Source organism: Myodes glareolus, chromosome 18, assembly GCF_982192425.1.
Source record: "Myodes glareolus chromosome 18, mMyoGla1.1, whole genome shotgun sequence".
In the NCBI taxonomy this organism is placed as follows: domain Eukaryota; kingdom Metazoa; phylum Chordata; class Mammalia; order Rodentia; family Cricetidae; genus Myodes; species Myodes glareolus.
In genome coordinates this window covers 7,807,381-7,832,227 of record NC_142043.1, presented here as the reverse complement: position 1 = coordinate 7,832,227, position 24,847 = coordinate 7,807,381, and the positions used below count along the sequence as shown (strand labels likewise).

The window sequence follows — 24,847 nt, the reverse complement described above, 5'->3', positions numbered from 1 at the left end:
ATTTCTCTGACATTGTGTCACTAAACAGGTTTTAGGTTTCTTACATTTAGCTTTGTCCCTACTTTATCTTAGCTTTATCTCTACTCTTCAGAGTTGTGAGTAACATGGATATTTAATGATTATGAATTTTCTTTCTGAATATTTTAAGGTAATTTATTTTCTTGTTTTTGAAGGTATTTAGCTTTTAATTATGTGCGTGTATCTGTGCACATGAGTATGTGTGCCCATGGAGGCCAGAAGAGGGTACACGACCCCCTGGGGCTAGAGTTAGGTGGCTGTTGGCTACTCCACAGGCATGCAAGGGACTGAGCCAGCTCTCCTGCTAGAGCAGGACACCCCATGTTCTTTACCCCTGCCCCAATCTCTCCAGGCCTGCTCTGGTTTATGAAGTTTAAGGGACGTTTCAATGCTCACCTCGATAGGTGAGATACGGCAGCAGGAAACTCTAGAACCTTTCTGAACTTGATACCTAGTGGGCAACATCTCTAAATACAGAAGCACAGCCTTGGCTCTGTTAGTTACAGAGTGAGCGGTGTTTCTTTCAGCGGCCAGCAGACCCCATCTCTGGAGGAGCTCTTCTCTATTCCCTTCCCAGTACACAGTCCCACGGCTGACAGCCATGGGGCTCACCCCTAGTACCCCGCTGAGGGGGCAGCACCACCATTAGTAAGACCTGGGTGCAGAGCTCAGCTCTGGCTCTCACACCCAAGGCAGTTCTCCTTCCTGTGACCTGCACGCACCCTCGGTACCTTCTGTTTCTCAGTGACTCCTCCCTGGACACTTCAGTCACGTTAACTGGTCATCTGAGTCCTGAAAACAGATGCACACGGAGGGTCTAGAGAACGGCGAATAGCAAGGCCACTGTTTGTATCTGTAAGGAAATGCGCTGCTGATCTGATTCTAGCAGACTGGCAACTTCAGCGGCACCCTCGCTCCCCAGTCACAATCCCACCAATTTTCTACTAAATCCTCTCGGATCCCTGTCCAGCCTCTCCTGTTAAAGGCAGCAAGCGCCAGCCTTTTAGCTCCTTTGGCCACACCTACACGGGCCCTCTGCACATCACCATTACGGCAGCCCAGGGGCTCTTTCTTAAATGCAAATATGTTGTCATTTTTCTGCTTAAAACTGACCAGTGTGCCTCTGTCCCTGGCCAAAGTTATTAGCAGGATAAACAGGACCAGAATCCTTGCCACTATTTACAAAGTCCTTCTTAAGGTCTCCCCGGCACCCACCACCACAGAGCATGCTGAATGTCAGCACACAGGTCTCACGAAGGCCTCTACCTGCTGGAGGGCACGTGAAGGGTTTTGGCACAGGCAGTACTATGGAAGTAAGCACCCGCCAGATTCCCAGAGCCAGACTTTCCATGCTGAGCCTGGTTCTCCTTGTCTGGCCACAGAAACAAGTGCTATCAACAGGAACCTGTGACAAATATTGCTCTACTTCCTTCTCTGGCAACGTCCACCTCAACAACCCCAGCCAAAGGTCCAGTGAGTTCTGCCCTGAGATGTGACATCCGCATGCTTTCCTGTTCCAGGTACAGGAAACCCACGTTCTCTGGGGAAGCTGTGCAGTCAGCAGGTCGCCAAGGGGACAGAGAGCTAATCACAGGGGCCCACCCTGCTCTCCTCACGCAGCAGGGCCTCCGTGACCTTCCCACGGGGCTATGGAAGGAGGCCTTGTCACCCCAGCTGAGTCTGTAAGCTCCCGTTCACCCACGGGCATGCCATCCTTGCCCCTTCTCCTTCTTGCAGTCTGTTTTACCCCACATCCTAACTCTTGGGTGCCGTGAGCCCCACATGACGGAGTCTGGATCATGCTGCTGCCCTAACATGCTGGATACGAAATACCCACTGTGCTGTAAGAGTTTTGGGTCTGAAATCAGCATGGTCTTGTCGAGAAGCACTGCCAGCACTGAGAACTGCTCCTAGAAAGCATTTCCAGCATGAATCATCTGTGATTTATTTGATAAGACAACAGATGAATCCCACTTTATGAGACGTGCGTTCGAATTCAGGCTGCTAATGGTTTCTGGAGCTGCTCCACTGATGGTCAGCTACTCCAGTGAAGCTGTTCCACTGATGGTCAGCTACTTCAGTGAAACTGCTCCACTGATGGTCAGCTACTCCAGTGAAGCTGCTCCACTGATGGTCAGCTACTTCAGTGAAACATGTATGGTTTAGAGATGCAAAGGTCTGACAAGGAGCCAACAGGTATTTACCTTTGTCATTAACAATCACTACCATACAAATTAGGACATTATAAATACTGCTGTCGCATTTCTGTTAGCTAAAATGGGATGCACTAGACTTCAGTAAGGACCAGCCTCTCCATCACAGTGGCTTAGCTTAGCCAAGCCAAGGGTATCAACACCTCCCTTTCATGTTCCATCTTTAACCACTACACCAAGGGGGCTGGAACTGAAGAACTCGGGTCCCAAGCATATTTAAAGGTAAGGCCTGAAGTGGTTTACATCCCGTCTGTTTGTGGTTACACACTACCTGAGAGGCAGAAAGTCCTGAGGCCTACAGATGCCAGGTCAGATTAGTAGACTAGCAAGCGCTGTCACCACTTGCGAGCATCATGATCCATTTCTGCCCACAGACCAAACTCTTCACACGCACAGTATTAATGCTTACAAAACCAGGTAAAGTAAACTCCTTCAGCTCCCCTTTCATACTTCAAAGTGACAGAATTAACCCAAGCACTCAGGTGCAGACTACATGCAGACAACATTCCAACCAGCTCTGTCTAGATGAAATCCCACCCACATGCCCAGTATAGAGTGGTACCCCAATTCCTTCACATAGGTGTCCTCAAGCTTCCAAAATTCCAGCCTTGGTCTGTGGGTCCTGTGCTTCGGGAGCAACATGAGTGCTTTTCATTACCTGTATCTGATAAAAATTCATCTACTTTCTGTGATGGTTTGAATGAAGATGGCCCCCATGGGCTCATATTGGAGGTGTGGCCTTATTGGAGTAGGTGTGGCCTTGGAGGAAGGGTGTCACTGGGGTGGGCTTTGAGGTTTCAGAATGGTGCTCTTTCTTCCTGATGCCTGTGGATCCAGAGGTAGAACTCTCAGCTCCTTCTCCAGCACCATGTCTGCCTGCATGTTGCCACACGTCTCTCCATGACGATAATGGACTAAACCTCCGAAACTGTAAACAAGCCTCAATAAAATGTTTTCCTTCATAAGAGTTGCTGTGGTCATGGTGTCTCTTCACAGCAATAAGACAGTGACTAAAACATTTCCCCTTACTGACTTGTCAGTGACGCTATACTCCACTCTCCAACCCTACTGAACCTCTGAAAAGGTCAAGATTGAGTCTCAAACACACTTCCTAGGCCAGATGTGATGACACATGTTAGCAATGAAGCAGACCTTGGCCCCGCCCCTTGGGAAACTGGCACAGTGAATCATCAAGTCCTGTTCCCTGCATCCCGCCTGTGTGCATGGCAGACAGCACCCTATCCCTTTAAGAGAAGCCCCACCCACTCCCACTCTTTCTTTCTGCCATTTTCTCTGAGGAGGCAGCTTTTTGTCTCTGTCTCTCTTTTCTTTCTCCCCACTCCCCGCATCTCTCTCTCTCTCTCTCTCTCTCCCATTCTCTCTTCCCTTCCCCATCCCCTTTGTCTCAATAAACTCCGCACTCAAGCTGTCTGTATGGCATATTTGTCTCCTGCCCGCATTCTTCACCCACCTCGGGGCCCTGCTGGAGCCCAACTCATGCTAAAACCTAACAACACATATTATGATACTAGTGCTCACAGTGCAAGATGGGAGGACCCCAAATTTAAGCCCAGTCTGGGTCACAGAGGAGAATGTGTCTGAATACAAGTGCCTTCTGGTGAAAGACTCAGACTCAAGTGCCAGCTTCGGAGGGTGTGACATTTGGCATCTGCTGGCCTACAACCCCTCGTTCCTTAATGACTTCTGTGACAACCACAGCTGCAAAGACTACGCCGTGCCTAGTTAGGGCTTCTGTTCCTGTGCTAAAACACCATGATCAAAGGCAACGTGGGGAGGAGACGCTTGGTTTCGTCCTACAGCTTGTCCGTTGGTCATCATTCTGTGAAATTAGGTCAGGAACTCAAGGCAGGACCCACGAGGGAGGAGCTGTGCAGGGGTCCAGGAGGCGCACTGTTTACTGGCTTGCTCAATCTTTTTCCTATACACCCCAGGAACATGTGCTCAGGGGTGGCACCACCCACCATGGGCTGGGTCCTCCCACATCAATCACTAAGGAAAAGCATTATAGGCTAGCGCACAGGCCAATCTGGTGGGGGCCCTGTCTCAGTTATAGTCCCCCTACCCAAACGGCTCTAGCTTATGTGGAGCAGATATAAACAAAGCTAGCCATGTCATCTCAGCAGAGGCCGCACCAGAGCGAAGGCAGCTTCCCTTCAGAAATCTGCCCGAGAGACCCATGCGGGACCAGCGCCGGCTGGGGGGTTAGGCCCTAGTCCTAACCATCTGGAAAAGAGTTTCCCTTCACACACACCCACCTGGTGCTGTTTGTGGAGCCCTGTGCCAGCAGTTCTCAATCTTGGCCATGCTTCAGAACCACCCTACAATCTCCGAGGAGCTTAAAAAAAAATTTCCAAGTTGAGGTCATTCCCAGACCGTCCACTTACCGCACTGAGGGGATGCCGAGGTATGAGGGGTTGGTAAAACAGCTCCAATAGATGCAACATCCAGGCCCAGACCAGCTCTTGACATCTTGTACTGGGGTTGCCTGGTGAGTCTACCTGACCCTCCTCTCCCCATGCTTCCTAAGTCTAGCCTGGGTCCAGTAACGGATTGTCTCAGTCTAGATGGCCAGTCCTACCCCTGCCACCCCTATCCTTTAGACTTTGGACAGGATACATACCCTGTACACCAGTTGAAGCCCCCTTCTTAGCACCTGACTTCATCCCTATTCCACACCCAATGTGCAGGTTCAGCCCAGCCTTGGACATCTTGTGCTCAGGACTCTGCTGAGCCTACTCTCCACTGCCTTCCCAATCCCAGTCTACTCAAGGTCCCACATCCAGTGCCCAGCACAGTAATCTTAGCCACACCCATTCCGCACCCAACCTCCAAGCTTGGACCAAGTCATTTGTGCTCCAGTTCAGCCCCAAGTCATCTGACCTCATCCTATTCAAGGTCCGCATAGCCTGCTGGGTCCCTGTCAGACACAGCAGTGACCAAAGAAATCAACAGGCCCAGGTCTTGTTACAGAAATACAAGCATGCAAATGATCAACATAGTAGGCATCCCATCAGTCCTTTAGAAATGTTCTCTGATGAGAATTACCTAGGTGAACCCCAGAATGTAAAAACAAAACAAGGAAATCATGGAGTTCAGAGAAGAGAAAATACGTAGCTCAAGGAGCTTAAAGATAATGCCCGAGAAAATACAGAAATAAGGCTGAATAAGAAGATGAAATGACAATGACAGTCTGGGATATGAAAGCCAAGTTCAAGAAAGATTCAGAAATATTGAAGAAAATACAAGCAGAAATGAAGATGGAATCAATCACCCAATGAGAAGACAAGCCTTACGGCAGAGGGCATTAAGTCGTTAGGCCTGGGATAAAGGAGAGGAATTAGCCCACACAAGCAAAGAATAGGAAACTATTTAAAACCCAGGAAAGGAACAAACAGGAATACAGGACACTATGAAAAGCCCTAATCTGTGAATTCTAGACAGAGATGACAGAAGAACCCCAGGGCAATGGCGGAGACCAGACTTTCAACAAGATCGTAGAGGAAAGAAAAGACACCTACACAGATACAAGAAGCAAATATTAGACAAAAATCAGAAGAGAAATTCCCCCGCAGCGTATCACAGCTGAAAGAAGGAAGAGAGAGTATTGACAGCTGCAAGAGGAAAAGCATAAGTTACATTAAAACAAACAAAACCCAACAGAACGACAGCTGCTTTCTCAATGGAAACATTTATTTACTCATTTATTTGAGACAGGGTCTCACTATGTAGCCCTGGCTGGCCAGAAACTCACTATGTAGATCAGGCAGGCTGTGAACTCACAGAGTTCTACTTGCCTCTGCCCCCTGAGTGCTAGGATTAAAGGCGTGAGCCACAGCATTCAACTCAATAGAAAATTTGAAAGTCAATTGTATATACGGCAAAACTGTCTGCCATACTTGAAGAAAGAAAAACTTTGCACCATACAAACAGGCCAAAAGAATTCATGTTCACCAAAACAACCCTAAAGAGAATACTGAAAGCAATATTTTAGGAACTCAGGGAGGAATAAGCAGAGCCAGGAGACTCCAGAAGAAAAACAAATAAATGAAGCTATAATTACCAAAACACAAAGGAAAACAAACATCCCCAAAACGACTGCAATCACACACGCCTTTAAATGCTAACTTTCAGCATTAATTGCCTTCACTTTCCATTAAAAGACACAGGCTGTCTGATCGGAATTAAGAAACAAAGCCCATCTTTCTGTTGTCTGCGGGAAACTTGGCTTTACAGACAGGAACTCCTTAAAGTGAAAGGGGGGAAAACCATACTCCAATCAAACAGAACTAGAAAGCAAGCAGGCACGGCCACAGAACATCCGACAAAACAGACTTCAAACTCAGATTAATCAGGAGAGATGAAGGACACTTCATTCTAATCAAGGGGACAATTAACTGAGAAACACGCACTGAACGTTGGTGCACCCAGTTCCACAAAGAGTGCACTATGGAAATTAAAGATACAGATTAACATTAAAATATTAATAGTAGGTGATTTCAATGCCCCCTTTCTTCAATAGACAAGCATCTGAACAAGAAAAAAAATAGAGAAATGTCAGAATTAAATGACCTTATATTATCAAATGTACCTAACAAACTTCTACAGAGTATTCCACACGACACCAGAATACACCATCTCCTCAGTAACCCATGGAAGCATCTCCTGATTAGACCTCATCTATTCAAAACACAAAGCGAATCTTAGAGAGAGTCAGAGAAAGAATGGAAATGTCCATATAAACAACGGAATACTACATAACTATAAAGAAAAATAAAATCATGAAGTCTGCAAGTAAATGACAGAGCTAGGAAATGTTATAGTAAGGGAATCCAGGCCCAGAAAGACAAATGCTTTCTTTCATCTGTGGCTCCTGGCTTGGAATCTCCATAAGTGAGTCTATAACCTGAAGTAACCACAGAAACCAGGGAAGTAAAAGGGGACCATGGGGTGTGTGTGTGTGTGTGTGTGTGTGTGTGTGTGTGTGTGTGTGGTACTAGAAAGGAGACAGTGGAATGGGGAAAGTGGGCAAGACGAGGGGGATATTAATTGGGAATGAGGGAGGAAGGCCTGGACAGAAGGAGAGAGAGGGAAGAGGGAAAAATAGCTCTTGGGATGATTTAAAAAGCCAAGAGGAACTATATTCTTGCTTATTTAACTAAAATTACATACAATACATATAAGTCTATGTGCTTAAGTATTTTTAATGAAGTTATGCCATTCAGGCTGACAATACTGCTCACAAAAGTCATAGACAATCTAACAAACAACATAATTGCCAAACATGAAAGATACCCTTTCGAGCTATTGGTCAGGGGAGTCCAGGCGACTCCCGAAATAATCAGCTATTATTGCATTGCCTTCAGTTGCCTCCCAGGTGTTGAAGCAAGTCCCCATGGTTGAAGACACCATGCACTTTGGATATGGGACTCAGAAGATTCTAACGGGATCAGACCCAAAAACCTCATCACTGAGGACTAGCTTTAATGGTAGCAGAAGGTGCTACGTGAACTGCCAAGTGAGGGTGTGGGAGAATTGTCTGTATTCTGTCAATCATGTTTTAATAAAATGCTGATTGGCCAGGCAGGCAGTATAGGCAGGAAAACCTGATAGGAAGTAGAGGCGGAGTAATGAGAATAGGATAAGGCTAGGGAGGAGAAAGGTTCCTTAGCACTCCTACACAGACCACCGAAGAGGCAACATGTAAGCTGTCACACTGAGAAAGGTACTGAGCCCATGTGGCTAAAATAGATAAGGATAATGGGGTAATATATGTTATAAGAGCTAATAAGTAGCCAGAGCTAAGGGCCAATCAGTTTATAACCTTATGGAGTCCTGTGTGTGATTTCTCTTTGGGACTTGCCAACTTGTTGGGGTGCCGGGTGGGACAGAAACCCCAACAAGCCGGCCCCTCATGTTACATGAGGGGGCAACCAATAATCCTGTCTAGCTGTGACATCTATCAACCACAATGACCAGCCCTCCAGGGTGCTCCCGGAAGGTGTAGTAGTGGCACCTTTCTTGACAGTGACCAACAGCATTCTCAGGAGACTTGAGGTCCCCTCAACAGGAAGGAGCCTGCCTGGTGACAGAAACCAGCTAACTACCCAGGGCAGTGAGGTCATGGATCTGGGAGGAGAGCTACCACTTCCACTTAACTAGGGCAGCATAATTCCCAACTTCATTTTAATACTCACCCTCAGACCCACAGGAAAGCGTAGCTCTCAGTCTCCATCAAAGATGCCTCTCTTTGAAGTAGATGGAACCCATTACAGAAAACCACAACAGGTAAAAATGCAGAGAACAGTAATGGTGGGGTTCTCAGCCCTAGCGGACACCTCTCCAAGAGGTTCCTGCACCTAGCAGTCAGGGGACACAAAGGGAGAAAAGAGGGCAAGGCAGTGAGAGCCAGAGGGCTAGGCCACCTGCTGAGACGGGGTCTCCTGAAATGCCAGGGTAACTGCACAGATGCTACTGCAACGACATGGCTGCTGAAACAAGGCCTGAACGAGGACGCACCAATAGAGACACTAACTTGCAAGGGGAACTCTCATGATCCCATCCCTAAGCAAAGAGCTAGACACTAAGAACGGCTGAAAATGGGGGTTAGTCTTCCCCGGAGATGACCTCCCCGATTACTTACCCAGTACCAAGTGGCCAGCCCTGAAAGAATATACGCAATCATACAGCAAGCCGACTTAGCAGTTGTTTTTATGTATGTTGTCCGTGTGTGCATACATGGAACAATTTTACAAGGAGTGCATGGATTTGAGAAGGAGTGAGGTGGACACACGGGTAGGGCTGGCGAGAGAAAAGGGAAGACGGAGAATGATGCAATTGTATTTTAATTAAAAAGATTATGGAAGCACACTTGATAAATTAATTCTCACATGTGATTAAAGGTTTTAAAACTTTCTATAATTCTGAATTAATACACTTAGAAATGTTTTGTGCAGAGAAAATGAAGAAAGAAAAAGAACCCAGATGATTTTAATTACATTAGACACGGAGTCAACAGATGAGAAGGAACGATACCGTATCTCATTTTGTGACATAATCACATTTTAGTGGCCCCGGACTATGGAATGGTATTCATGTACAAAACACAATGCATTTATATGGCTTTTGTTAACTGTATAGGTACAGTTAGTTTGAGAACTTCCATGATACAGTGAATCCTGCCAGAACCAACAGGGAATGAAAGGAAAGGAAAGAAGACAGAAAACCCCCTAATAGACCAGGATCCTTTGTTAGCCCGATTTTGAAACAACATCCCCAAAGAATTCAAGAATCTCCCCACAGCAAATAAAACATAAATGTTACTTATTGAAACATGTACCAAAGCTGAGTGGCCAAAGCCCTCCAGGCTGGGAGGCTCCCAACCCTCTAGAACTGCTCCAGGGATCTGACACCCTTTCTGGGCTCAGCAGGTTGAGTACGCAACGGGTACACAGACATACACACATGCAAAACACCTGTACACATAAAATGAGAAAAAAAGATATGTCTGCACGAAGCTTTATAGGTTTTATTTTAATAAACTTGAAAATGAAAAAGATTTTCCTCATTAAACAGCCTACTTAAAACCTTAGAAACCACACTGCAGAATCACTGTTGATGGTAAAGAGTTTGCTCACAACCGGCTTGTGATCTCCTGCTCACCTGGTGGCGTCCGATTCACTCTCCACTTTTTGTTTGTTTGAAACAAAGCTTGAAACCCCAGTGTGCTTAGGTGGCTCTGCTTAGGTGGCTCTGCTGGCCACAGACTACCACACTGCCAGCAGGCAGAAACTGTGACCAGGGCCTGAGGGGCAGAGTCCTTCTACACCGGGCCAAACCTGTAGTGACAAGGTAAATACACCACGCACTGAGCTCGGACGATTTATTGCTTTAAGTAACTAAACAAGAAAGAGACAGGCTGTTTCTATCGAGACAATGGTGTTCTCTCTCCAAGGCTCGCCAGATGCGTCTACTTAAAGCCTTAACCACACTTTATGGACAGTAAAAACAAGTGACAGGCACAGCAAACAACTCAAGTCAATGACACATCAACAAAAACAGCACGCAAGGGCACCCAGTTACCATCCGCCCAAAATGACAGAACGTATTCAAAGATGTGTGGAATACAAAAATTCAAAACAACACTTTTTTTGGCATTAATATTAACACAGAATACTTTCTGAACACCCTGTAAGAGCAGGAGCACAGGGAATTACCTGTTTGTTTCCAGATCAGCAGTATCTATAGAACTACTCTGAGAAATGCAGGAGGTGTCTGTCTAAACACCTCCCCCGCCCCAACATCACCACCTTCCAACACAGCAGGGCCTCCAGGTTCACATGGAAGGGGGCAGTGTGCAGAGCTGCCGGGCTCAGGCGGAGAAGGGCAGCCTGAAAGAGCTGCGGGTTAAAGTTACTGAAGTACTGGCCCATAGCAGCAGCATGTAAGAGTGAGCGAAAAATCTTGGTTTGTAGCAAAGTAGTCCCAGAAGTTGACCCAGATGTGCCCTGGAGCCCCACGGGGCAGCGCAGGTGCTCTATGGTCCATGCCCTTCCTTAGGGGAAGTGGAGGAACCGGACCTCCAACTCTGAAGTCTAGGAGGAACAGCCCAACCTTGCACTCTACCGTAAGCGGATCATTAAGACAGCTTTCCAGTGGCGGTTCAGAAAACAATACTGCCAGAGCCCAGCCCTCACTGGGCCCGTTGAGCTAACAATAGGTCAAGCCAAAGGGTAACACAGAACGAACCAGCTGCTAGCAAGCTTCCCAAGGTTTGCCATCACATTGCAAGCCTAGCACAAATCATGGACTCAGTTTGCCTCTGCTGGAGTGGGCCCTGCAGCAAGCTCAGCTTCCACTCTGGGATTTGAGTGTCTGGCGGCCACCGAGTCCCTGTTGTGGCCAGCAGGACCATTCTGCACAGCCCTCAAGCCCTGCCGTTCCTCAGAGGCTCTGCCCCATTGCTGTGTCCCCAGCACACAGTTTCCCACATCTCCAGCCTTGGGGAACTGGTCTTCTAGATTCTTCTCATTCTCCTCTGCCTGCTGCTTGTCTCGCGTGCTGCGTTTCCCTTTGGTTTTCCTTGTCTGCCTGCTGTGGTTCTCTTCCCGGGAGAATCGCCACTGGAACTAGGAAGCAGAAAGGGTAGAGATGAACAAACAGTCTTTGGGAGCCTTCTAATCTCCTCTACTTCTTGTCTCCAACCCCAACAGTTCCCAGGTTCCCAGACACCACCACACCAGGATCGACTCCAACCATGTTTCCCACCCCCACGGCCTGTTTAACACTTCTGTGTGTCCATTCTAGATTTGTGGGTGCCGTGGAGGGAGAAGGGTACCATTGGCTCCGTGGCAAAGGAGGCAAGTTCTCTGGAAGAGGCATCATTTGGAGGTTTAAACAGAAGATGGGAAGCTGCCCTCTCTAGAACCCAGGCCTACAGTTATTCATTCCCATTGTGAGTTGGCCATGGGCCAGTAGATAATGGGCAGACATTGTCTTCCTGATTTTCACGAGTTAGCCAGGGCACAAGGCTAAGGGTGCTGTGTGCAGACTCCACACAGCCCTGCAGAACTTGTGGGCTCCTTCCCACAGCTTCAGGGGCCATGCCTACTATCAGCCCCCTCTGACAAGCTGAACGAGGTGCCTAGGCAACCCGCAAACCTATGCCTCTTCTGAGTGGCTCATAACAACCCAACCCCTCCAACTGTGAAAAGCTCCCCAGCTCACAGTACCCTGGAGATGGAGAGGCAGTCCCTCTCAGTTCAGCTTCTCCTCTACCCAGATCCACCTCCAGCCTGCTTCACAGAGGTACTGCACTAAGACTGGCTCATGTGAAAGGAGCCCTAAGGTCAAGCACCCAGTGACAGGGATGGATGCTGAGAAAGGTCCAGCTGGACCTCCTTGGCCAGATTTCTCAGTTTGTTTTGTGATTCCAGAGACAAACAGGGACTTTTGCCCGTAAGTTCTCACTAGTCTCCTCTTCCATTGCGGTTGCACCACAGCGGTTATGCCAAATATACACTTAGAGGAAATGAGCTAGCAGGGGTGTTCATGTCACCCCAGAGTTCAGGAGCCTAAGCCGTCTTACTTTTCTACTGTTGGGATGGCATGAGACACCATGATTAAGTCAACTTTTTTTTGAAAGGATCTAATGTGAGTTTAATTTGGGGCTCACAGGTCCAGAGGGTTAGCATCCATTAGCATCATGGGGGGGGGCAGCATGGCAGTGGCAGGCACAGCGCCGGAGCAGTAGCTGAGAGCTCACATCTGATCCAGGCACAAGGCAGAGAGAGCTAACTGGAAACAGCGTGGGCTTCTTAAACCTCAATTGCCATTCCAATGACACACTTTCTCCAGCAAAGCCACACCTCCTAATCCTCCTGGAATAGTGCCATCAATTAGGAAAAGGAAAAGGAAACAACCTTTAGTTTTCAGAATGTCCTGGACATTGTCTCTAAGCTCTGGACACCACATTTCTCTGGTTTGATCCCCCACGAAAGGGTGTCCCCAAACAGAACCTCCTGACGTTTTCCATAGTTTGTAAGAAGTTGCTTATGCTATCTTGCATTTTATCCGTGGCGCTGTCAGCAGTTGGGGGAGTCAGTGGAAGTCGTACTTTTGTCTCAGCTAAGAGGCTTGCCTGCGGACACAGCAAAGCACCTCGAGCTGCTGAGCCCACGTCCTGGCTCTGACGCTGGGTGGCTGTCATCTTCTGAGCAAACTCTTATCTCTGTGGTGCTCTCCTCTCTCACAGCTGCCCCTCACCCCACACACCACAGCTAATGGGAATAGTGTCTGCTGTGGATGCACGGTGTCCAATCTCAAGTTCTGCCAACCTGGAGATGTGCCTCTTTCTACCATGAACCCAGACAGTCACAGCTCCTGCCCATGCTAAACACACCAGAAAATGTCTACAGTCTTTCTGAAAGCCTGGCCTCAAAGTGTCCTGTAGATGGCCACTACGTTTTGTTGACCTGAAAAAGATAGGAGCTTCCAGATTGCGAGGCCCTTCCAGGGCCACCGGAGCATCTGGCCTGTCATGTGAGTAGATAAGCCTCTTTCCAAGCCACTTTCTAAACTGCTGGGCCATCACAGAGGGATCTACCCAAACAAATAGGGCCTTCTAGGACTATACTGCTTCCTGTGTCCTCAGCTCATGAGTTCTTGGTGTCCACTGGGAAGGGCTTCCTCAGCCTCTCGCCCCCGCTCTGCCACACTTGTCTCAGGCAGGCCTCGTTGTAGGACTGCGGCAGTCACCACATAACAAACTGCACCATGGCTTCAGACCCCAAGGCTCCAGAGGAAACACACAGAAGCCGGGCAAGGCCAGGAGCACAGCCTGCCCTCAGTCAGTCTCTGAGGCAGGGTGGGACACACCTCAGGAGCACGCCTCAGTTTGAGGACTGGCAGGGGTCTCTAAGCTCAACCAACAAAGGACTACAGGCCGCCCAGGGCCAGGGCTTTTGTTAGCCACCATGCCTGTGATACTGGGATGCTCAATCCAGCTAAACTACCCAGCTCAGAATCAGGGGCTGGGCCTGGTAGAACAAGCCTCTAATCCCAGCTACCAGGGAGGTGAAGGAACAAAGTCACAAGCTCAAGGCTACAGAGAAATTATGCCTAGGGACATAGGCATGAGTAGCTGTGCCAGCCTTGAACTGGTCTTTTTAAAAAGGTTTATTTTTATTTTCTGTGTGTGATTTTTTTTGTCTACATATAGGTTTACATACATAGATGTTTTTGCTACAAACATGTAAGAAAAGATGGAATGGGAGTTACAGACCATTGTCAGGCACCATGTGGGTGCTAGGAACTAAACTCAGGTCCTCTGCAAGAGCAGTAATACTCTTCCCTGCTGAGCCATCCCTTCAGTCCTAAACTGGCCTTTTGAATTGACCACTTTGTCTCTGAAGGGGAAGCCTGCTACCCGAACACTGGAGTAGTTGGGCCCACGATCCTGGAGAAATTCTAGAGTTTCTAGGGTTGATAGTGTAGAAGGAACGGTGGGCTGCGTTCCCACCTGGCTCCCGCACGGCTAGCTTTACACCCAAAATAACACACAAATTGTATTCTTTTAAACACTGCTTGGCCCGTTATCTGTAGCCTTTTATTGGCTAACTCTTACATATTGATCTAACTCATTTCTAATAATCTGTGTAGCACCACGAGGTGGTGGCTTACCAGGAGGATTCTAACCTGCGGCTGTCTCGGAGAGGAGAGTCATGGTGTCTGCCTCACTTCCCTTCTTCCCAGCATTCTGTTCTGTCTACTCCACCCACCTATGTTCTGACCTATTAGACCAAGCAGTTTCTTTATTAATTAGCCAACGAAAGCAACAGAAATACATAAGACTCTCCTACATTATGACTTCTAGGAGAACGGGGTGAGGATGGCCCCGTGGGGGTGCTGCCACTCTAGAAATGGGCAGGTGGACCAGAGAGCGGGAGGCAGGCAAGGCCACATGTGCACCTTAGATGGAGGAAGTGAAAGAAGAGATGGAGGAGGCTCGGGTCCGCAAGAGATGGTAAGCAAAGCCCTGGGAACGAAGGTTCTGGAAGAGACAGGAAAAATGAAGTGGGGCTGAGCCCTAAAGAACTGTCTGGAAAGTCAAGGATTGTGTTACAGTGTGAAATGTCCCTTACAGGCTCATGTGTTTGAACCTTGGTCCCCAGGTGATGGCGTTGTTTGGGAAGGTTGTGGGGCCTTTAGGAGTGTCATCTCACTGGAAGAAGTGGGTCTCTGGGGCAGGCCCGGAGATTTTCAAGCCTGGCCCCACTTCTTGTCCCTTTGTTTATTGACTGTGTACATGGTGAAACCAGTTGCCTCCTGTTCCTGCTGCCATGCCCTTCCACCACGATGGACCATAGCCGTCCTTAAACCATGAACCCGAAAACTCTCCCTTCCTGGAGTTACTCTTGCCATGGGTTTGATGACGGCAAAGAGAAAGCAACTAATACACATGGTGAGAGGGAACCAGGAGGCAAAGTACAGCCTAGCCTATAGGAGCCATATGAGGAGCACTGAATGCGTGGATATAGTTGCTGACAGGGTCAGGAAGGGACAGAGACCCAGGTGGAGTAGCTGAGGTGTGAACAACGGGGCCAGAAACTGAGACACCAAGTGCACACAGTTCTTTCTAGAAGCCTGTGCTCTTTCCCTGCAGGGTCTCATGGAGAGCTCTTATTGCTAGAACTCCATTGCTTAGCTCCACATTGCTAGTCTTGACATGAGTACAGCAGGACACAGAAAGGGAGGGCAGTCTGTCTGTCCTGATCCAGCCATTGGAGTTGGCTTACTGAGTGGGAAAAAAAAATGACTTCTACCTTTTCCCTGAGAAAAGTGAGTTCCATCTGCACTTAAAAAAATCTACCCTCAAATCAGGCTACCACTGCCACATCCCCTCTGTGGGAGACTGAAGTCTTCATATGACAGCCAAGGTGATCCACAAGGAGGACACCAGGCAAGGGCTCTCGAGCTATTTTCATTAAGGGGCCGAAGTCCAGCCTTTCCATGTCTAGTAGTGAATTTTGTATGTTGCTTATTGAATGTCACTTTCTGTGACTGGTGACATCCTGAGAGCCTGTGACTGAGCACTACCTGATTCTTCCAGGTGGTGACTGGCTGCTCCTGGTGGTTAATGGTAACTGCCAGCTGTTTCCGGTCCGCCTCTGCTGTCACCTGTCACTCCTATCTCGGAGCCTGGAGAGTGGCCTTCTTCCTTTGCACCCCAGCCCATCTGGCTTCTTGCCCTCACCACCTTGGCATTCCTTCAATGAGAGGGCAACCCACAGGGTTTGTTGGATGGTCACGGGCACTTCAATATGTTCAGTGACGAGACGCTCCTACCTGGGACTCTGGGTCTGAAGAGCACTAGGGACAAAGAGTGGGGACTGTGGAAGCGGTGCTGGCTGTGCAGAGCTAAACAGGTTGGCAACTTGGTTGTCATGGCCATCAAAACAGAGCACAGTAGGTCCAAGCTGTGACTAACTGGGTAGACTCAGTCAACATGCTGGCCTCACCCTGAGAAGCTAGAAGCACACCTATAGCATGATAACCCATATGGTTTTGCGGTAATAAAATAAGAAGGGCACCTTATAGCTCAGCACTTGATGCTCTTGCAGAGGACCCAGGTTCAATTCCCAGCACCCACACCAGGCAGCTCACAACCTCCTGATCTAAGGGATCCAAAGCCTTCTTCTGGCCTCCACAGGCACCACCAGGCAAGTGATATGTGTAGGCATACCCACATACACATGAACAAAAATAAATGAAGAACTTCAAGAGAAAGTCAACTTAAAAGAAGGAAGGTCTAGCTTGGCTGACTGTTTCAGAGGATTTGGTCTGTAGTCTGGTGGTTCTATTGCCTTTGTGGCTGTGGTGAGACAGCACATGAAGGTAAGGAGTGGGGGCTGGAGACTGCTCACCCACGGTAACAGGGAAACCAAAAGAGGAGAAGGGCAGGGGCTCCAGCATCCACTCAAGAGCATACTCTCCATGGACAGCTTTTTTCCACTGCCCCAGCTCGCAAACGTTTAACTACATCTCATAACGGCACTATCAGGTAGAGACCAAGCCATCAGCACCTGAACCTTTTGAGGACATTACAGAACCAAATTGTGCACACAGGAGAATTACCCAGCAGAAGCAGATGCATAGGGAGAGAACCCTGAGTACAGAAAGTGTCCCTCTGTGATGATGTGCCCAGGCTAGGCAAGAGCCCAGCAAGGAGGAAAGTGCCTGGCAAACCTCTGCACAGACTGGCCTGGGCACAAACTGCCACAGAACATGTTGGCATCTGTCTACACCACAAACTGCCAGTCAAAGACCTTTGACTCGGATCCTAGCAAGAAGAGATTAGCAGTTCCTCTACTTAGATTAATGAACTTCTGGCTTAGTTTTAAGACAAGGCCTCCTACATAGCAGAGGCTGGCCTTGAATTCATCTTCTTGTCTCCACATCCCCATTCAAGGACTACACACATACACTCGCTCACCAGGCCAAGATCAGCAAACTCCAATGTCCCAAGGGACACTGCAGGCCAGAGCTCAGGCCAGCTTGTTTGAGACCAGGAAGGGCATCTGACCATGAGCTCAAGTCACTGCGGGCCTCTGTCAAACTGTAGCTGACTTTGAGTCCTAATAATAGACTTGTGGGGTTCTCTAGCACCGTCTGGTGACAGTCTCTGTCATCTGCCCTGAAGGTCAGGCCAGCAGGAAGCCTCAACAATCCATCTCAACATCCTCTGCTGTGATTCATTGTGGACCAGTGTCTTCCCTTGTCCTTTGGAAATGGGAGAGGCCCAGCCGGCACAGAACCATCGGAAGCTGAGATGCTCAGAAGTAAAAACAGGAAACAGGGAGGGCGGGGTAGAAAAATCTTATGTCTCTTACCTTTGATTCCCTCTTCTTGGTTTTCTGAGGTAGACATGGTCTCTGAAGAAACACAATCTGCTTGGTGGACACGTTCCCTTCCCTACAACACAGGATCTGAGAATGAGTACAGGTCCCCTGGAGATACAGCCTTATCCCCACGGAGCAATCCTGAACTTCCTTGAAGTGAAAGAAGGTTGCTGCCAGACAGGGAAGTCAGAGTTCCCCTTCTCTACTTTCCCACCCCAAGCCAAGGGCTACCTTAGACACCAACCAATGCTGCCTGGCTATTCCTGACTCCTGGCTACAAATTCCCCTACCCTTGATGGACAGTGGCAGCTGGTGCCTTGGCTAAGTGAGGGTATATCAGTGCTTTAGGAATCCCAATAGGAACAGAGTGCCTTTCAAGTCTGTCCTCGGGACTTATGGTATGGCTCAGCGGGAGAATAGAGATGGGTAGTGAGCTTAGCCCTCCAGGGTGACATGAAGGGGGTAGAGGGAGAGAGAGCTGGTAAGCATGCTCAGCTACTGTGTAGCTCCTATAGGGGTGTTGATGTCAGGAGTGTCAGGCTAGCGTGGAGGTGGCACACGGTAGTCAAGTCTAACCCACACTGATGGAATGGGTACTAGATAGCTCAAATGCTGTCAGTCAGAGAAGGCAGGACATCATGCTGTCCCTTTGACAGAAATTCTAGGGTGACCACAGTTTTCTCCACCTCTTCCCTTTGTTCGCCTTATTTTATTTTATGTGCACTGGTGTTTAGCCTCCATGTATGTCTGTGCAAGGGTGTCAGGTCCCTGTAACTGGAGTTACAGACAGTTGTGAGCCTCCATGTGAGTCCTAAGAATTGAATTAGGTCCTCGGGAAGAGCAACCAGTGTTTTTAATCACGGAGTTATCTCTCTAGCCCCTTGTTTTCCTTCTCCCTCCCCGCCCCCATTTTTTAAGACAGGGTTTCTCTGTGTAACACTGGCTATCCTGGAACTTGCTCTTAGAGCAGGCTGGACTTGAACTCAGTTTGCCAGAGGTTGGTCTGGTGATTTCATGCCTAAGGGCTCACTTCGGACTCACCACCCTGCTGTGGGGCAGCCCACAATCACTCCGACAGACCAAAAGCTCAGCTCTGCTCAGCCCTGCTCATGAGCACCCTCAGACCCACACAGGGAAGGTCAGATAGACCTGCTCAGTTTGAGGAGCTGAGATCCACCAATACTGAGATGCTTAAGGACAGGGAAGAAAGTGCATGTGCATCTCTGAGACAGACAGCCCTGTGTACCCTGGGTTCACATCTCTCCAATCTCAGTCTTACCATGGCTGTGTCCTATGGAAAGTAGCTCAGATGAGCTGCAGGGCTTAACCAGGATGACAGAGGCAGAAAATGGCAAGCTTGGGATGCTTTCTGTTCTACTCTATCAGCCTGTGCCTGGAGAGGTTCTAGTCTTTAAAAGAGCACAGTGGTATCCAGTGAACAAACCCAAATGCTGTCACAGACAGGCAGGGATACTGAGGACCCAGAAGATCCAGAAGAGGGGCCCAGAAAGGCCATGGGCTATCATGTTCATTTCTCTACTGTCAACCAGCCCAGGCTATCAGCCTTGCCAGCAGCTGCTGCCCTGCAGTAGGAACTGTGCAGTGAGTTCAGTAAAGACAGCACCCCAAGGGCCACTGGGTAGTGAGATGAGAAAGGGGAAACAATGTAGGTCAACAGAGAGGAGCCAGCTGTGGGACAGTGGCCTGGCACTACATACTGAGGTTCTAGGCACTGTTGCTGCTACCTACTGCCAACTGGGCCTCAGATTCATGATTGATTGCTGAGAGCATCTGGCAGCAACAGCTTTACCAGAGGCCACTGAGAATATACAGTAGATAACAATCAATATCCATAAGGTTGACCCACTAGTCGAACAACTAGATCTGATGGAGAGAATCTCGTGAAGCCAGGCTTACAAGACCATTGCCTACGTATAACTTTGTCTCTGTCTGTAATTTTTCTCATGTGCCACTAAATCAAGCTCTGGGTATTTGTCCCACTGTTTGTGTGTTTATCTCATGCATATATTATATTCTATGGATGGGAACACACATAGCTGTGGGTGGTCAGGAAGATGCTTTCTGCTTAATCTGTTTAATTCTGATGAATAGAAATAATACTAGGATATTTTCATTACTCAGTCTGACATAGGAAAGTAACAGTATTCTCAGTCACGAAGACAGAAAATTTTAGAGTTCAGATCAAATTCAAAGCAAACTGGTTGCCCCTGGAGATGAATACACAAGGACAGTTTCCCAGGTGTTTATTGTTGATTCAAGGTCAGGCATGAAGCAACTTTAGTAGACATAACTTTCTCAGCAATGGACTTTCTGCACGTATTCCCAACCTCAAGGCTGAGCCAGCTAACTGTTCATTGTTCTAGTTCTGAGTTTCAGTGTCATTCTGTATCTGGGAACCCTGACTGCAGAGCTACGTGCTCACTTTACTCACCATGCCTGGTCAGCTCGACCTCCCCAGCCTGAGGGAAACTGTGTGATCGGTTTGGCTCTGTTTCTTATTGTTTACTCGAGAAGAGCTGTGTGACCCTGAGAATGTGATTCATACCTGTCCAGGGGCTTTGCTGTAGGGGAAGTAGGAGAGAGTGTGAGAGGGGTATGTGTGTGTGTGTGTGAGTGTGTGTGTGTGTGTACTGAAGGGGAGATGTACCTGAGTGTGCAGAAGGAGAAGTAGAGGAGAAATGTGAGAGGGGTATGTGTGTGTGTGTGTGTGTGTGTGTGTGTGTGTGTGTGTGTGTGTGTACTGAAGGGGAGATGTAGTTGAGTGTGCAGAAGGAGAAGTAGAGGAGAAATGTGAGAAGGGTGTGTGTGTGCACGTGTGTGCATGTATACTGAAGGGGAGATGTACCTGAGTGTGCAGAAGGAGACGTCTGAGAGACACAGAAAGAAGGGCTATGTAGCTGTATGTAAAGAGACATAGCTCTGTGGACAGAGGTTTTCAGAAAGGGATTTCTTCAGTTGAAGTAAAAGAGAAGGCTACCATCAGGAAAGTATGTGCTTGTTCCTTTCTTCTTAAGTTACCATCAGAAAGTGTGCATTTCTAGCCCTCAGATAGAGAAGAAATTCTCACTGCTCTGGAGACATTCTTTTTGTTGCTCTGGGTGCAGCCCTGGGACCTGAACTCCTGGGCTGTGGTAACGGACTTTACTGACCTTCACTTTTCACCCATGAAATGGGAACTGCAGCTATAATTAAATCCCCAAGGAAAGTCAGGAGGAGCCGAAAGATAGATGGGAGGTCTTTTAGGGTTTGTATGACAAGGCTCAAGGATAAGGGGAAAGCACCCATGAACCTGAACTTGTAAAGAATCCCATAAGCCAGGCCTAAGACTCTGGGGTTGCATATCCACCTCATGGGGGCATTGATCAGCATTGTGATCTTGGGCAAAGCCCTTATTATCCCAGGGTACACTTTCATTGACTGAAAATGGAATTAAAGTAATAATATTAAAAGACCAACTAGGTATGGTGGCTCATATCTATCATCTAGGAGGCTGGGACTGGAGGAGTATGGGGTCAACACCAGCCTGGGACAGAATAAGATCCTATCTCAAAGGTAAAAATCTACATTACAGGTCTTGATCTCAGTCTGTCAGATTCTCTCTCTCTTTCTCTATCCCTCTCTTTCCCTCCCTCTCTTCCTCTTTTCCCCTCTCCTTTTCTTTCTGATTTCTGACTCCTTCCCTCCCCTCTTATTTGAAGTTCTATATACAAAATACTACCAAGCCCAGAGCCAAGAGTATGCACTTAACTGCTTTTACATCTGTTGGTGCAGTGTCCTGCCAGCCCACGTGCCTAATCTCAGTCTCCCAGGGCAACCCTTAGTTACTGGCCAAGGCTCTTCCGTGTGAGCAAGGGGAAAGAGGGAGGTAAGGGAAACCCTGGAGGAGGAAGGCCAAGCCAGAGAGGTTCAGTGCCAGCCCACAGACATGCTGCAGAAGAGACGATCCACGTATCAGGGACAATGGCGGTAATCATCAGTCTCCGTTCTTGTTACCTTGTAGTCTTGAGTATGGGAGTTGGCAGCACACAGGTGAGCTGCCATCCGTAGGCCGCCAGTGAGTTCAGCAGGGGCATATAGTCTGTCTGCACCTCCGCACCCTGTTGGGGAAGAGCACCGTGAACACTGTTGTACCACCACAGGGATAGCTCCTCCCACTGATCCAACCAAACAAAGCAGAGTAGCGGTCTGTGAGGGCATGAGTCGAAGACTTGAGAACTTAGAGTCAAACAATTTCTTCCTAGGCCAACTTGGGCTATGCAGTTGGTACGAAATTGGAGCCCAAAGAGGAACTGGTTAATTTTGTCTTACTCTTGTCTGGACAGATAGTCTCCAGTGAGTTTCACTGAAGAAGCACAGTCACCATTCCCCATACCTAGCATATGCTAGCAGAGATGTTCTGGCGTCCTGGGGAATTAGATTTCATTTGACAACTGATCAAGTCATTTGCATCCATGCACCTCTGTGACACACAGAGCAGCCGTACTGGGTTCTGAGCCTTGTCTCTCAGGGGTAAACAAATTCCGGTTGTGCTTTGCTTCTGGTTGGGGCCTGGGGACAAGCATTTGCTTTACACTTTGAAAGTACAGCCTCCTGGCACATGGAGGTACCCCTAACATAAGGCAAAGGCACTGGGAATCATCTTAGGGACATCTTGACTTCACAGGTCTTGCTTCTAACTCTGGGCTCCGTACAAGAATGAGAGTATGGTCCCCAGCCCTGTCCTGGGTATACACTGGCCTCCCCCTCCCAATTAAGTGGCTTAGGAAAATGGCATCTATCCAGGCTCCTTCACCCTTAGTACTGTGAACAAAACCCCTGAAAGAAAGCGATGTCTGTGGGGGACATCTTGCCTATCAGAACTCTAGTACCGCAGACAGGTTGAGATGATGCAGGACTAATTACCGCATCTTAGGTTAGTTCTGGTTCTCGGCAACTGCCATTCCTTGCCCATCACTGTATCTGAAGTAACATCTAGGGATAAATACATAGAAACCTTTGCCATCTATTAACTCCATAGATCACTCACTTCTACCAGCCCAAGAGCTAAGGACATCATCAGATAGCATCTTAGGCTACAGAGCAGCTCCCTTATCTGCCCTGCCATCTCTCGTGTCCCTACCAATCGGTTCTAAACTTGCCTTGATTTATGACCTTTGTTCTGTGAAACTAAGACTTCATGAAACTACTCTCTACTGAAACCTGAAATTTAGGATAAACTAAATCTGTATTACAAGGTCATGGTCACTCAAAATGGCTCCAGAACAAATTATCCCTATTCCCTTTAAGATGAGAGTTATGATTTTTGAATCAGCAGGACCCACTTAGATCCATTCCCCTCATTACTTGGAAGCTGTGCACAGAGGAAGGTGAATTGAGGTTCATTCCTGCCTCTGGAGCTCATAGCACCCAACACACGTGCAAGCAAAGTGTGTACTGGCCTGCTGGTAGGCCATAGTAACTGAGTGTCAGAAGGAAAGCAAGGAACATGGGTCCGGGTCTATGCACGCCAGGACAGGTACACAATACCAATGTGGGCTTCACTTGGAGATGTGTTCTCTAAGATAGAGGAGAGCATGAAAGGCCTCCCTGTGGGAAGTTTAGGGGTCCTGCTGGTGGATCTGACTGCCTTGGACTAGAAACTGGGAGAGAGGCTGAGGAAATAAAATCATTTTGAAGGTTCCTTGAACTGGGCACCAGCCCCACCCTGGCCACCAAGACATCTGCGTCCCTGGTAATTGATCCATCTGTGATGTTCTAAACTGTAAAGTTTGGGCCATGCTGTGGCTCTCAGACATTGGTCAGTCAAATGTGGTACAGACCTCAGTTGTGAACTCGGTGGGGGTGGGGGAAGCTGCGGGTTCTCAGACCTAGCCCTGCTGACAGCTAGGACTTGGGGAGCATGCCAGAATTTATAAAGAGCCACCATAGTCCCTGTGTTAATGGGCCTGAGACTGCCACCTAGACAAACATTTAGGTCACTTCTGAAGAAAAAAAATAAGTGTCTATACTTTTGAAGCCAGAATCCATCAGCTTTTCCTTTCTTTCTTTTTTTTCCATTTTCAGTTCAACTTTTCTTATCATCCGCAGGAGAAGAAAGGTGGATGGCTTTGTAAGGGCCTGCTGGAGCTGAGAAGGCGGCCAGTGGCAGGAGACTGGCAGGAGGAAAAGACAAAGGGGAGGATGGAAGAACAGTACAGGAAGCCGAAAGGCATGGGACCAAGAAGACACGACCTAATTGATTACAGGACGGGCCAGGGAAGGGTATTTGCAGCCCCTCTCAAAGCCACAATCATGTCAGCCATGGCTTAGCGGGTGGCCAGCAGCATAACCCTCATTTCTGTTGGCCCTCAAGACATATGGACACCTTCCTTCCTGACTGGTACAAGCTTCCATTGCTGAAAGTAAAACCCCGTGGCTGCTGTAGATTCCCTAACCTCACCCCTGCGCTCCCAGCTTAAAGACAGGAGGGGGGAAAAGAACAATTTAAATCCGTATTCTCAAGCTTTGCAAGGTTCTGATTACTTGGGCCCATCATGGATAACCTTCCCACTTTATCAAGCACTGTGACAAGCTACCACAATCAGACAGTAACTATAGCAACCATGTCAAGCTTTGGCGCCTTCACAAAGCCCCGCATGGCTAAATGCAGTCTTTTCATTGGTGGCCGTAGCCAGGCCAGGTTTTTCTCTGCAGGAGCCCAGAACTGCAAGACAATGACCAAGCCCTGCCTGCAGCCTGACCGCCCGCTCAGACAGGCCCTGCCAGGACCACTCCGGCTTCACTCCATCTTATTTCATTTTGTCACTATCTTGAAGAGAAAAACAGCAGGAATTCTCGCAAACATGCCCTCCCTGGCCCCTGCGAAGGGAAGAAATGTCAGCCATGGGGCGCTGAATCACAATGACCAAAGGAACAGGGAGCACGCAGTACATCTACAGAGCTTGCGGCATTCATGCTCAAGTGCTAATTTCCGGCTGTCAATCAGAGCTGATGAATAAAATACAGATGGGAGGGGGAGGTGCACCTGCCAAGCTCTCCCACTTGGACCTTTTGGGCTGGTTGCTATTTAATTCTTATTAAATATGGCTTTCCATAAACACCTATGGAAAGGGCTTTATTTGTTACCAATACAGTAAGATGCCATTTCTGAAGTCACATGAGCCTCACACCCTAAGTGGA

The 24,847-nt window shown here is 48.3% G+C and overlaps 1 protein-coding gene across 1 annotated transcript in view; it reads right to left on the bottom strand.

The window, feature by feature from the left end:
• Positions 1 to 9,751: 9,751 nt before the first annotated feature.
• Rftn1 (raftlin, lipid raft linker 1) overlaps positions 9,752 to 24,847 on the bottom strand; it is a 202,464-nt gene continuing 187,368 nt past the window's right edge. Inside the window, exons 8-10 of the mRNA XM_048445475.3 lie at positions 21,662 to 21,765; positions 17,639 to 17,720; positions 9,752 to 11,377 (exon numbers count right to left, since the gene is read on the bottom strand). Of these exons, the coding sequence (XP_048301432.3) occupies positions 11,060 to 11,377; positions 17,639 to 17,720; positions 21,662 to 21,765 (504 nt within the window). The 3' untranslated portion in view covers positions 9,752 to 11,059. The remainder of the gene's footprint in view (positions 11,378 to 17,638; positions 17,721 to 21,661; positions 21,766 to 24,847) is intronic.